Raw genomic sequence first — 12378 nt, forward strand, 5'->3', positions numbered from 1 at the left:
TGGACAAGTTGAGGAATGCTATGATTCCAACGTATGGCTCCATGTCATATACAGCTGAAGTCGGAAGTTTACATACACCTTAGCCAAATACATTTAAACTCAGTTATTCACAATTCCTGACATTTAATCCTAGTAAAAATTCCCTGTCTTGGGTCAGTTAGGAAAACCACTTTATTTTAGTAGAGAGACTGATTTATTTCAGATTTTATTTCTTTCATCACATTCCCAGTGGGTCAGAAGTTTGCATACACTCAATTAGTATTTGGTAGCATTGCCTTTAAATTGTTTAACTTGGGTCAAATGTTTCGGGTAGCCTTCCACAAGCTTCCCACAATAAGTTGGGTGAATTTTGGCCCATTCCTCCTGACAGAGCTGGTGTAACTGAGTCAGGATTGTATGACTCCTTTCTCATATGCGCTTTTTCAGTTCTGCCCACAAATGTTCTATAGGATTGAGGTCAGGGCTTTGTGATGGCCACTCCAATATAGAGGTCGATATTTCAACGACCAATACCGATTATTGGAGGACCAAAAAAAGCTGAAACCTGTAATTTTCATCATAGGTACACTTCAACTATGACAGACAAAATGAGGGGGGAAAAATCCAGAAAATCACATTGTAGGATTTTTTATGAATTTATTTGCAAATTATGGTGGAAAATAAGTATTTGGTCACCTACAAATAAGCAAGATTTCTGGCTCTCACAGACCTGTAACTTCTTCTTTAAGAGGCTCCTCTGTCCTCCACTCGTTGCCTGTATTAATGGCACCTGTTTGAACTTGTTATCAGTATAAAAACACCTGTCCACAACCTCAAACAGTCACACTCCAAACTCCACTATGGCCAAGACAAAAGAGCTGTCAAAGGACACCAGAAACAAAATTGTAGACCTGCACCAGGCTGGGAAGACTGAATCTGCAATAGGTAAGCAGCTTGGTTTGAAGAAATCAACTGTGGGAGCAATTATTAGGAAATGTAAGACATACAAGACCACTGATAATCTCCCTCGATCTGGGGCTCCACGCAAGATCTCACCCCGTGGGATCACAAGAACGGTGAGCAAAAATCCCAGAACCACACGGGGGGACCTAGTGAATGACCTGCAGAGAGTTGGGACCAAAGTAACAAAGCCTACCATCAGTAACACACTACGCCACCAAGGACTCAAATCCTGCAGTGCCAGACGTGTCCCCCTGCTTAAGCCAGTACATGTCCAGGCCCGTCTGAAGTTTGCTAGAGAGCATTTGGATGATCCAGAAGAAGATTGGGAGAATGTCATATGGTCAGATGAAACCAAAATAGAACTTTTTGGTAAAAACTCAACTCGTCGTGTTTGGAGGACAAAGAATGCTGAGTTGCATCCAAAGAACACCATATCTACTGTGAAGCATGGGGGTGGAAACATCATGCTTTGGGGCTGTTTTTCTGCAAAGGGACCAGGACGACTGATCCGTGTAAAGGAAAGAATGAATGGGGCCATGTATCGTGAGATTTTGAGTGAAAACTTCCTTCCATCAGCAAGGGCATTGAAGATGAAATGTGGCTGGGTCTTTCCGCATGACAATGATCCCAAACACACCACCTGGGCAACGAAGGAGTGGCATTTCAAGGTCCTGGAGTGGCCTAGCCAGTCTCCAGATCTCAACCCCATAGAAAATCTTTGGAGGGAGTTGAAAGTCTGTGTTGCCCAGCAACAGCCCCAAAACATCACTGCTCTAGAGGAGATCTGCATGGAGGAATGGGCCAAAATACCAGCAACAGTGTGTGAAAACCTTGTGAAGACTTACAGAAAACGTTTGACCTCTGTCATTGCCAACAAAGGGTATATAACAAAGTATTGAGAAACTTTTGTTATTGACCAAATACTTATTTTCCACCATAATTTGCAAATAAATTCATGAAAAATCCTACAATGTCATTTTCTGGATGTTTTTTCTCATTTTGTCTGTCATAGTTGACGTGTACCTATGATGAAAATTACAGGCCTCTCTCATCTTTTTAAGTGGGAGAACTTGCACAATTGGTGGCTGACTAAATACTTTTTTGCCCCACTGTATATGCATAGTCACTTTAACGATACCTACATGTACCTACATGTACATACTACCTCAATAAGCTTGACTAACAGGTGTCTGTATATAGTCTTCACCTTCTGTAATGAACAAACCAAGACTGGCAATGTATGATGATGACTCTACAATGTATAGCGCAGCATCAGAATGTAATGAGCTAACAGATGTACTGAGTAGTAAACTAAGAATGGTGGGTTGATATGAACAAATTGTGGTGTTGAACATTTCTAAAGCTAAATGTATTGTATTTGTTTCGAGATATATGTTTGCTGATGATCCCCAATTGAATTTGTCAATGAATAGAACGCATGTAGAGCGAGTGAAGAAAGAAAACTACTAGGCGTCAGATAATATTGTTATGGGTAAGGGAATTTCTGTTACAAGAAAATGTTCAGAGTATGTAACGTCTTGCACTCTGAATCAGGTGATTAAATCCCTGGTCCTATCACACTATCCAGTCATCTACAGCAAAGAAAGATATGAAAAAGCTCCAAATGGCTCAAAACAGGGCTGCCAGATCATCTCTTCATTGCTCTAAACAGGGCTGCCAGATCATCTCTTCATTGCTCTAAACAGGGCTGCCAGATCATCTCTTCATTGCTCTAAACAGGGCTGCCAGATCATCTCTTCATTGCACTAAACAGGGCTGCCAGATCATCTCTTCATTGCTCAAAACAGGGCTGCCAGATCATCTCTTCATTGCTCTAAACAGGGCTGCCAGATCATCTCTTCATTGCTCTAAACAGGGCTGCCAGATCATCTCTTCATTGCTCTAAACAGGGCTGCCAGATCATCTCTTCATTGCTCTAAACAGGGCTGCCAGATCATCTCTTCATTGCTCTAAACAGGGCTGCCAGATCATCTCTTCATTGCTCTAAACAGGGCTGCCAGATCATCTCTTCATTGCTCTAAACAGGGCTGCCAGATCATCTCTTCATTGCTCTAAACAGGGCTGCCAGATCATCTCTTCATTGCTCTAAACAGGGCTGCCAGATCATCTCTTCATTGCTCTAAACAGGGCTGCCAGATCATCTCTTCATTGCTCTAAACAGGGCTGCCAGATCATTTCTTCATTGCTCTAAACAGGGCTGCCAGATCATCTCTTCATTGCTCTAAACAGGGCTGCCAGATCATCTCTTCATTGCTCTAAACAGGGCTGCCAGATCATCTCTTCATTGCTCTAAACAGGGCTGCCAGATCATCTCTTCATTGCTCTAAACAGGGCTGCCAGATCATCTCTTCATTGCTCTAAACAGGGCTGCCAGATCATCTCTTCATTGCTCTATCTATATGAATATTATCCAAATGCATCAGAATCTCTCATGGCTTCATGTTGAAAACAAATGATTTTCCAGTCTTCCGATAGTAAATTAAGGGCATATAAAGACAACCCAAGCAAAGGACAAATTCTACATAAATCAACAGTTTTACCTAGAGCCATAGCTGAATGGAACTCTTTACCTAATCCATATTTCTCAGGCAAAAAGTAAATCCACCTTCTAGAAAAAAATATAAAAACATCTAATGCGATAGACCATATGACTGGAAGGGAAATAGAAAGCATCAATTTAATGTTAAATGTGTTTCCTGTCAATTAAAATACCTGTCTGTATAGTCTACTTGTTAAATGTTTGTAAAGTCTTCACTTAAAATTGTTTGTAATGTCTTATTAATTGGTGTTGGACCCCAGGAAGATTAGCCAACGTTACGGTGTTAGCTAAAGGTGACACTAACCAAATTCACAGTGCATTTGGTACTGACTAAAGGGTCTGAATACTTACAGTACCAGTCAAATGTTTGGACACACCTGCTCATTCTAGGGTTTCTTTATTTGTACTATTTTCTACATTGTAGAATAATAGTGAAGACATCAAAACTATGAAATAACACATATGGAATCATGTAGTAATCAAAAAACAAACAAACAAATCCAAATATATTTTATATTTGAGATTCTTAAAAGTAGCCACCCTTTGCCTTGATGACGGCGTTGCACACTCTTGGCATTCTCTCTGCTTTTGTTCATTGTAAATGTTTGGTTTTATTGGACTCTATAGACATGTCATACTCTGACCTTTACTGTATGAAAATCCATTCCAATCTGCCATAGGATGGAACCATGGGAGACTGCTCACCAAGAGACAGCGATCAAAATGAAAAGACAGCACACCTACATGGACAGTCGTTTAATGTGATGGCGGAGATGCAAGCAAATCAAATGTGATTGTTTTGAACACCTTCAGTGGTATTTTCCCGGATTGGGTCATTGGGATTTATTCATTTAGGATGACATTATTAGGATGTTTTCTGTGTTTGGTGATTAGAGGGAGGGATGGGAGTGCCACCATGCCTTGATTACAGACAGGCAGACAGATAGACAGGCAGACTGGCTGCATCACACAGAGAGAGATCTCCTACCTGCATGGTGCCTCAGCCACATCACATGATGCTGGTCACTGCGAAGCCAAGGAGTGGATATGGGAAAACAACAATATGGAGAGATGAGTATGTTAGAGACAAACACGATGAATACATACAACATGAATTGTTTACATGAATTCAATTATATTGTGGATAGCTCAAACATCCCTTCCTACATGAGCAATAATCTGTGAATTGTCACAAATAAATTTAAACACCATAAAGTCCCCTAATTCTGACAATATTGTTCTCGGGGGAACTTGTTAAAGAAAAAGGACTGGACATTTGGATGCTTATTGGGTGGCAACATGAAGAGAGGACATAAAGGGACAGATGGCATACATCAGAAATGTGGAGAACGAAGAGAAGTTAACCATGGTTGGAATTAGCATTCTAACGGGACTACGTGCAACACAGGGTAGTGAAGCCAGAGAAGGAGACATCGGAGGACAGAGAAGAATGGGATCAATAGAAGGAATATGAGGGAGCAAAAGAAAAGCGAGCAATAAGGGGAATCTAAAAAGGAGACAAGGAGATGGAAAAAGGGGGGATGAACATGGAGGAGAGGAGGGGGCAGAGAAAGAGGGACACAGGAATAGGGATGTAAGAAAGGAGATGAGAACAGAGAGGGGACATAGAATCAATGAGTAATGATGAGTGATGGTGGAGTGACAGTTAGAGAAGAGAACAAAAGGATACAAAGAGGATACAATAACAGTGTGTTCTGGGGAAGGATGAAACATCACTGGTGCCAGACAACAGAAGGCAGCGAAGTAGAATAGAATAGACAAGTAACAAGGGAACTTGAGAGTAGACAACTCTGTTAAAATGGTAATCTGGCTTAACCTTTAACAAAAGGCTGAGGGGGTGAGAGAGAGACAGACTATGAATCATTTAGCGCCCTGTCATCCCTACTGACATCCAGTGGTATGATAGTAATTATATTAACCCGCTCATACAGTCAATTATTATTTGCACCAATCACCATTTGCAGTGAGTCAGTGGGGGCAGATGGAAGAACATCCTACTGATAAGAACAGCAATGAAACCAAATCAAACTTTATTTGTCACATGAGCCAAATACAATACAAACCTTACCATGAAATGCTTACTTACAAGCCCTTAACCAACAATGCAGTTCAAGAAAGACTTAACATTTTGCGTGTAGGGGGCAGTATTTTCGTTTTTGGTAAAAAAAACGTACCCATTTGAAACTGCCTATTTCTCAGCCCCAGAAACTAGAATATGCATATAACTGTCATATTAGGATAGAAAACACTAAAGTTTCCAAAACTGTAAAAATATTGTCTGTGAATATAACAGAACTGATATTGCAGGCAAAAACCTTTGGATTTTCCTATCAGGAAGTGCCTCTTGTTTTGAAACCTCTGTTCCTATGCATGCCTATCCTCCATTTAAAGGGATATCAACCAGATTCCTTTTTCAATGGCTTCCCTAAGGTGTCAACAGTTTTTAGACATAGTTTCAGGCTTTTAGTTTGAAAAAATGAGCGTGAAAGATCACATTGCGTAAGTGGATAGGTGGGGGCTCTCAGAGTGAGTTTTGCGCTACAGAGTAAAGCGGCCATTGTTTCTCCCAGTGTTATTGAAAAACCTACACATCCGTTTGATATACACGGCTCAAAAAAATAAAGGGAACACTAAAATGACACATCCTAGATCTGAATGAATGAAATATTCTTATTAAATACTTTTTTCCTTACATAGTTGAATGTGCTGACAACAAAATCCCGCGAAAAATTATCAATGGAAATCAAATTTATCAACCCATTGAGGTCTGGATTTGGAGTCATACTCAAAATTAAAGTGGAAAACCACACTACAGCCTGATCCAACTTTGATGTAATGTCCTTAAAACAAGTCAAAATGAGGCTCAGTAGTGTGTGTGGCCTCCACGTGCCTGTATGACCTCCCTACAACGCCTGGGCATGCTCCTGATGAGGTGGCGGATGGTCTCCTGAGGGATCTCCTCCCAGACCTGGACAAAAGCATCCGCCAACTCCTGGACAGTCTGTGGTGCAACGTGGCGTTGGTGGATGGAGCGAGACATGATGTCCCAGATGTGCTCAATTGAATTCAGGTCTGGGGAACGGGCGGGCCAGTCCATAGCATCAATGCCTTCCTCTTGCAGGAACTGCTGACACACTCCAGCCACATGAGGTCTAGCATTGTCTTGCATTAGGAGGAACCCAGGGCCAACCGCACCAGCATATGGTCTCACAAGGGGTCTGAGGATCTCATCTCGGTACCTAATGGCAGTCAGGCTACCTCTGGCGAGCACATGGAGGGCTGTGCGGCCCCCCAAAGAAATGCCACCACACACCGTGACTGACCCACCTCCAAACCGGTCATGCTGGAGGATGTTGCAGGCAGCAGAATGTTCTCCACGGCGTCTCCAGACTCTGTCACGTCTGTCACATGTGCTCAGTGTGAACCTGCTTTCATCTGTGAAGAGCACAGGGCCCCAGTGGCGAATTTGCCAATCTTGGTGTTCTCTGGCAAATTCCAAACGTCCTGCACGGTGTTGGGCTGTAAGCACAACCCCCACCTGTGGACGTCGGACCCTCATACCACCCTCATGGAGTCTGTTTCTGACCGTTTGAGCAGACACATGCACATTTATGGCCTGCTGGAGGTAATTTTGCAAGGCTCTGGCAGTGCTCCTCCTGCTCCTCTTTGCACAAAGGCGGAGGTAGCGGTCCTGCTGCTGGGTTGTTGCCCTCCCAGGGCCTCCTCCACGTCTCCTGATGTACTGGCCTGTCTCCTGGTAGCGCCTCCATGCTCTGGACACTACACTGACAGACACAGCAAACCTTGCCACAGCTCGCATTGATGTTCCATCCTGGATGAGCTGCACTAACTGAGCCACTTGTGTGGGTTGTAGACTCAGTCTCATGCTACCACTAGAGTGAAAGCACCGCCAGCATTCAAAAGTGACCAAAACATCAGCCAGGAAGCATAGGAACTGAGAAGTGGTCTGTGGTCACCACCTGCAGAACCACTCCTTTATTGGGGGTGTCTTGCTAATTGCCTATAATTTCCACCTGTTGTCTATTCCATTTGCACAACAGCATGTGAAGTTTATTGTCGATCAGTGTTGCTTCCTAAGTGGACAGTTTGATTTCACAGAAGTGTGATTGACTTGGAGTTACATTGTGTTGTTTAAGTGTTCCCTTTATTTTTTTGAGCAGTGTATTATCGAATATATATTTTAAAAACAACCTGAGGATTGATTATGTTTCTGTGGACATGGATGGATATTATTTGGAATATACGTCTGCGTTGTCGTGACCACTCTTTCCTGTGAATTTCTGAACATAACACGACAAACAAACAGAGGTATTTTGGGTATAAAAATAATCTTAATGGAACAAAAGGAACATTTGTTGTGTAACTGGGAGTCTCGTGAGTGAAAACATCCGAAGATCAAAGGTAAACGATTAATTTGATTGCTTTTCTGATTTTCGTGACCTAGCTACTTAATGCTTAGTGTGCATAATGTTATGCTATGCTATTGATAAACTTACACAAACGCTTGGATTGCTTTCGCTGTAAAGCATCATTTCAAAATCTGAGACGACAGGTGGATTAACAAAAGGCTAAGCTGCGTTTTACAATATTGCACTTGTGATTTCATGAATATGAATATTTTTTAGTAATATTATTTGACTGTTGCGCTATGCTATTCAGCGGTTGCTGACGAAAATGATCCCGCTAACGGGATGGGTAGCGTCAAGAAGTTAAGAAAATATTTACCAAATCAACTAAAGTAAAAAATAAAATAACAAGAACGTGGCTATATACAGGGGATACCGGTAACAAGTTAATGTGCAGGGTACTGGTTAGTACATGTAGGTAGGGGTAAAGTGACTATACATAGATAATAAACAGTGAGTAGCAGTAACAATAACAAGTCAATGTGCAGGGTACTGGTTAGTACATGTAGGTAGGGGTAAAGTGACTATGCATAGATAATAAACAGTGAGTAGCAGTAACAATAACAAGTCAATGTGCAGGGTACTGGTTAGTACATGTAATAAACAGGTAGGGTAAAGTGACTATGCATAGATAATAAACAGTGAGTAGCAGTAACAATAACAAGTCAATGTGCAGGGTACTGGTTAGTACATGTAGGTAGGGGTAAAGTGACTATGCATAGATAATAAACAGTGAGTAGCAGTAACAATAACAAGTCAATGTGCAGGGTACTGGTTAGTACATGTAGGTAGGGGTAAAGTGACTATGCATAGATAATAAACAGTGAGTAGCAGCAATGTAAAAACAAATAAGTCATCAGTCTTACGGCTTGGGGGTAGAAGCTGTTAAGGAGCCTTTTGGTCCGGTAGCAGAGAGAACAGTCTATGACTTGGGTGACTGGAGTCCTTGACAATTTTTGGGGCCTTCATCTGACACCGCCTAGTGTGTAGTTCCTGGATGGCAGGAATCTTGACCCCAGTGATGTACTGGGCCGTACACACTACCCTCTGCAGTTGCCATACCAGGCGGTGATGCAACCGGTCAGGATGCTCTCGATAGGCCAGTTCTGGAACAATAGTTCCAGAATCACTGGACATCTCCATTTCACAGCAAACAGCCCATCGAGGACCATGTGCTCTGCCTGCCGGTCAGTGTCATGGCACCATAATATAACAATGATACAGTGCATATTACCAAACGGACTATAGGCTCAAAGTGGGAGTATCCTGGAAAATTAACTATTTTATCCTCCTCCATTTAGGTTGCCTGCCTGTCTCTTCTCCCACCTCCAGCATCTCCCTGGCCTGCCCGTGTGCATTTAGGCTGCTTGTCCAGTCCGTCCTCCTCCTCCTCCCCCCCTCTCCTCCAGTATCTCCTTGCCTGTGTCTACCGTGTCTAGGCTGCCTGCATGTCCTGTCCTCCTCTTCCTCCTCTAGTATCTCCCTGCCTGTGTGAACAGTATCTGGCCTCCCTGTCCTGTTCCTCCTCTTCTTCCTCCTCCAGTATCTCTCTGCCTGTGTCTACAGTATCTAGGCTGCCTGCATGTCCTGTCCTGTCCTCCTCTTCCTCCTCTAGTATCTCCCTGCCTGTGTGAACAGTATCTAGGCTGCCTGCATGTCCTGTCCTGTCCTCCTCTTGTATCTCCCTGCCTGTGTGAACAGTATCTGGCCTCCCTGTCCTGTTCCTCCTCCTCTAGTATCTCCCTGCCTGTGTGTACAGTATCTAGGCTGCCTGCATGTCCTGTCCCATCCTCCTCTTCCTCCTCCAGTATCTCCCTGCCTGTGTGAACAGTATCTGGCCTCCCTGTCCTATTCCTCCTCCTCTTCATCCTCCTCCAGTATCTCTCTGCCTGTGTGTACAGTAACTAGGCTGCCTGTCCTCCCCTGTCCCATCCTCTTCCTCCTCCTGTAGTCAGTGTCATTGTTGAGATTATTATTTATTAACTTGTTCATTGTGCCTAGCTGTTCCTGTCTGTCGGGCCATCTGTCCCCAGCGAGGTGCTGCCTCCCCGTTCTGTTCCCCCTGCCCGCGGGGGAGAAGGGGGACTGCTGGAGCACGCCTCACCTTCTGCTGACAGTCACCCACCGGCCCACCGGGCACTGGCCCACCGGGCACCACGCCTTCTGTCAGCACTTTAGACCATCGTTCGTTACCTTGACAAACTTATCACGGACACCAAGTTCACCCTGCTCACTGGTGCAAAGGCATGACTAATAGAAAGCTGCAACAATGACACTTGTTGGTTACACAGGCCTCCAATCTGTTGGTAATTGGGTCACACGGGCCTCCAATCTGTTGGTAATTGGGTTACACGGGCCTCCAATCTGTTGGTAATTGGGTTACACGGGCCTCCAATCTGTTGGTAATTGGGTTACACGGGCCTCCAATCTGTTGGTAATTGGGTCACACAGGCTTCCAATCTGTTGGTAATTGGGTCACACAGGCCTCCAATCTGTTGGTAATTGGGTCACACAGGCCTCCAATCTGTTGGTAATTGGGTCACACAGGCTTCCAATCTGTTGGTAATTGGGTTACATAGGCCTCCAATTAAATCAAATCAAAATCAAATCTTGTTTGTCACATGCGCCGAATAGAACAGGTGCAGACCTTACAGTGAAATGCTTACTTACAAGCCCTTAACCAAACATTTATTTAATCAAAATAAGTGTTAAAAACCTCTTAAGGCTAGGGGGCACTATTTTCATTTTTTGAAAAATAACGTTCCCAAAGTAAACAGGCTATTTCTCAGGACTAGATGCTAGAATATGCATATAATTGACAGCTTAGGATAGAAAACACTCAAGTTTCCAAAACTGTAAAAATATTGTCTGAGTATAACATAACCTATATTACAGACGAAAGCCTGAGAAAAATCCAATCAGGAAGTGACTCTTATTTTGAAACCCCTGTGTTCCTCTGCATCCACATTGCCCATTGAAAGGGATATAAACCAGATTTTTTCCTTTTTCTATGGCTTCCCTAATGTGTCTACAGCCACTAGACATAGCTTCAGGCTTTTAATTTTGAAAAATGAGCGTGAACGACAACATTGCGTCAGTGGTCAGGTGGTGGCTCTCAGAGTGATTTGTGCGTAATAGACAAAGGCGGGCATTGTTCCTCTCGCTCCGACTGAAAAGCCAATTGTCCCGGTTGATATATTATCGAATAGATATTTGAAAAACACCTTGAGGATTGATTATAAAAAACGTTTGCCATGTTTCTGTCGATATTATGGATCTAATTTGGAGGGGTTTTTCCGGCGTTGTCGTGATCGCAATTTCCGGTGGATTTCTCAACAAAACGTGGACAAGAAACGGAGGTATTTCGGCTATAAAAACAATCTTTATGGAACAAAAGGAACATTTGCTGTCTTACTGGGAGTCTCGTGAGTGAAAGCATCCGAAGCTCATCAAAGGTAAACAATTTAATTTGATTGCTTTTCTGATTTTCGTGACCAAGCTTCCTGCTGCTAGTTGGACATAATGCTATGCTAGGCTATCGATAAACTTACACAAATGCTTGTCTTGCTTTGGCTGTAAAGCATCATTTCAAAATCTGAGATGACAGGGTGATTAACAAAAGGTTAAGCTCTCACTTGTGATTTCATGAATATGAATATTTTCTAGTAAGATTTTTTTGTCCGTTGCGTTATGCTAATTAGTGTAGTTGATGACAATTCTCCCGGATCCGGGAGGGGTAGTTTCAAGAGGTATTTACAAAAATCTTTAAAAAAAAGATTAAATTACCAATGGTTAAAGAGCAACAATAAAATAACAGTAACAAGACTATATACAGGGAGTACCGGTACAAAGTCAATGTGTGGGGACACAGGTTAGTTGAGGTATTTGAGGTAATATGCACGTGACTACGCATATATACAGTTGAAGTCGGAAGTTTACATACACCTTAGCCAAATACATTTAAACTCAGTTTTTCACAATTCCTGATATTTAATCCTAGTAAAAAGTCCCTGTCTTAGGTCAGTTAGGATCACCACTTTATTTTAAGAATGTGAAATGTCAGAATATTAGCTGAGATAATTATTTATTTCAGATTTTATTTCTTTCATCACATTCCCAGTGGGTCAGAAGTTTACATACACTCAAATAGTATTTGGTAGCATTGCCTTTAAATTGTTTAACTTGGGTCAAATGTTTCGGGTAGCCTTCCACAAGCGTCCCACAATAAGTTGGGTGAATTTTGGCCCATTCCTCCTGACAGAGCTGGTGGAACTGTCAGGTTTGGAGGCCTCGCTCGCACACGCTTTTTCAGTTCTGCCCACAAATGTTCTATAGGATTGAGGTCAGGGCTTTGTGAATGCCACTCCAATACCTTTGTTTGGTTGTCCTTAAGCCATTTTTCCACAACTTTGGAAGACCCATTTGAAA

The 12378-nt window shown here is 42.7% G+C and overlaps 1 protein-coding gene across 2 annotated transcripts in view; it reads right to left on the minus strand.

Annotated features, from left to right (window-relative positions):
* Nucleotides 1–12378, minus strand: part of LOC115111262 (serine-rich coiled-coil domain-containing protein 1-like) — a 115826-nt gene that overhangs the window by 31120 nt on the left and 72328 nt on the right. Inside the window, exon 10 of one of the 2 annotated variants that reach the window (XM_029637134.2) lies at nt 4491–4528. The exons of the other annotated variant lie outside the window; for it this stretch is intronic. Coding sequence (XP_029492994.2) covers nt 4526–4528 — 3 coding nt within the window. The 3' untranslated portion in view covers nt 4491–4525. The remainder of the gene's footprint in view (nt 1–4490; nt 4529–12378) is intronic. 2 annotated transcript variants of the gene reach the window in all.

Source organism: Oncorhynchus nerka, linkage group LG27 (assembly GCF_034236695.1).
Source record: "Oncorhynchus nerka isolate Pitt River linkage group LG27, Oner_Uvic_2.0, whole genome shotgun sequence".
NCBI lineage: Eukaryota > Metazoa > Chordata > Actinopteri > Salmoniformes > Salmonidae > Oncorhynchus > Oncorhynchus nerka.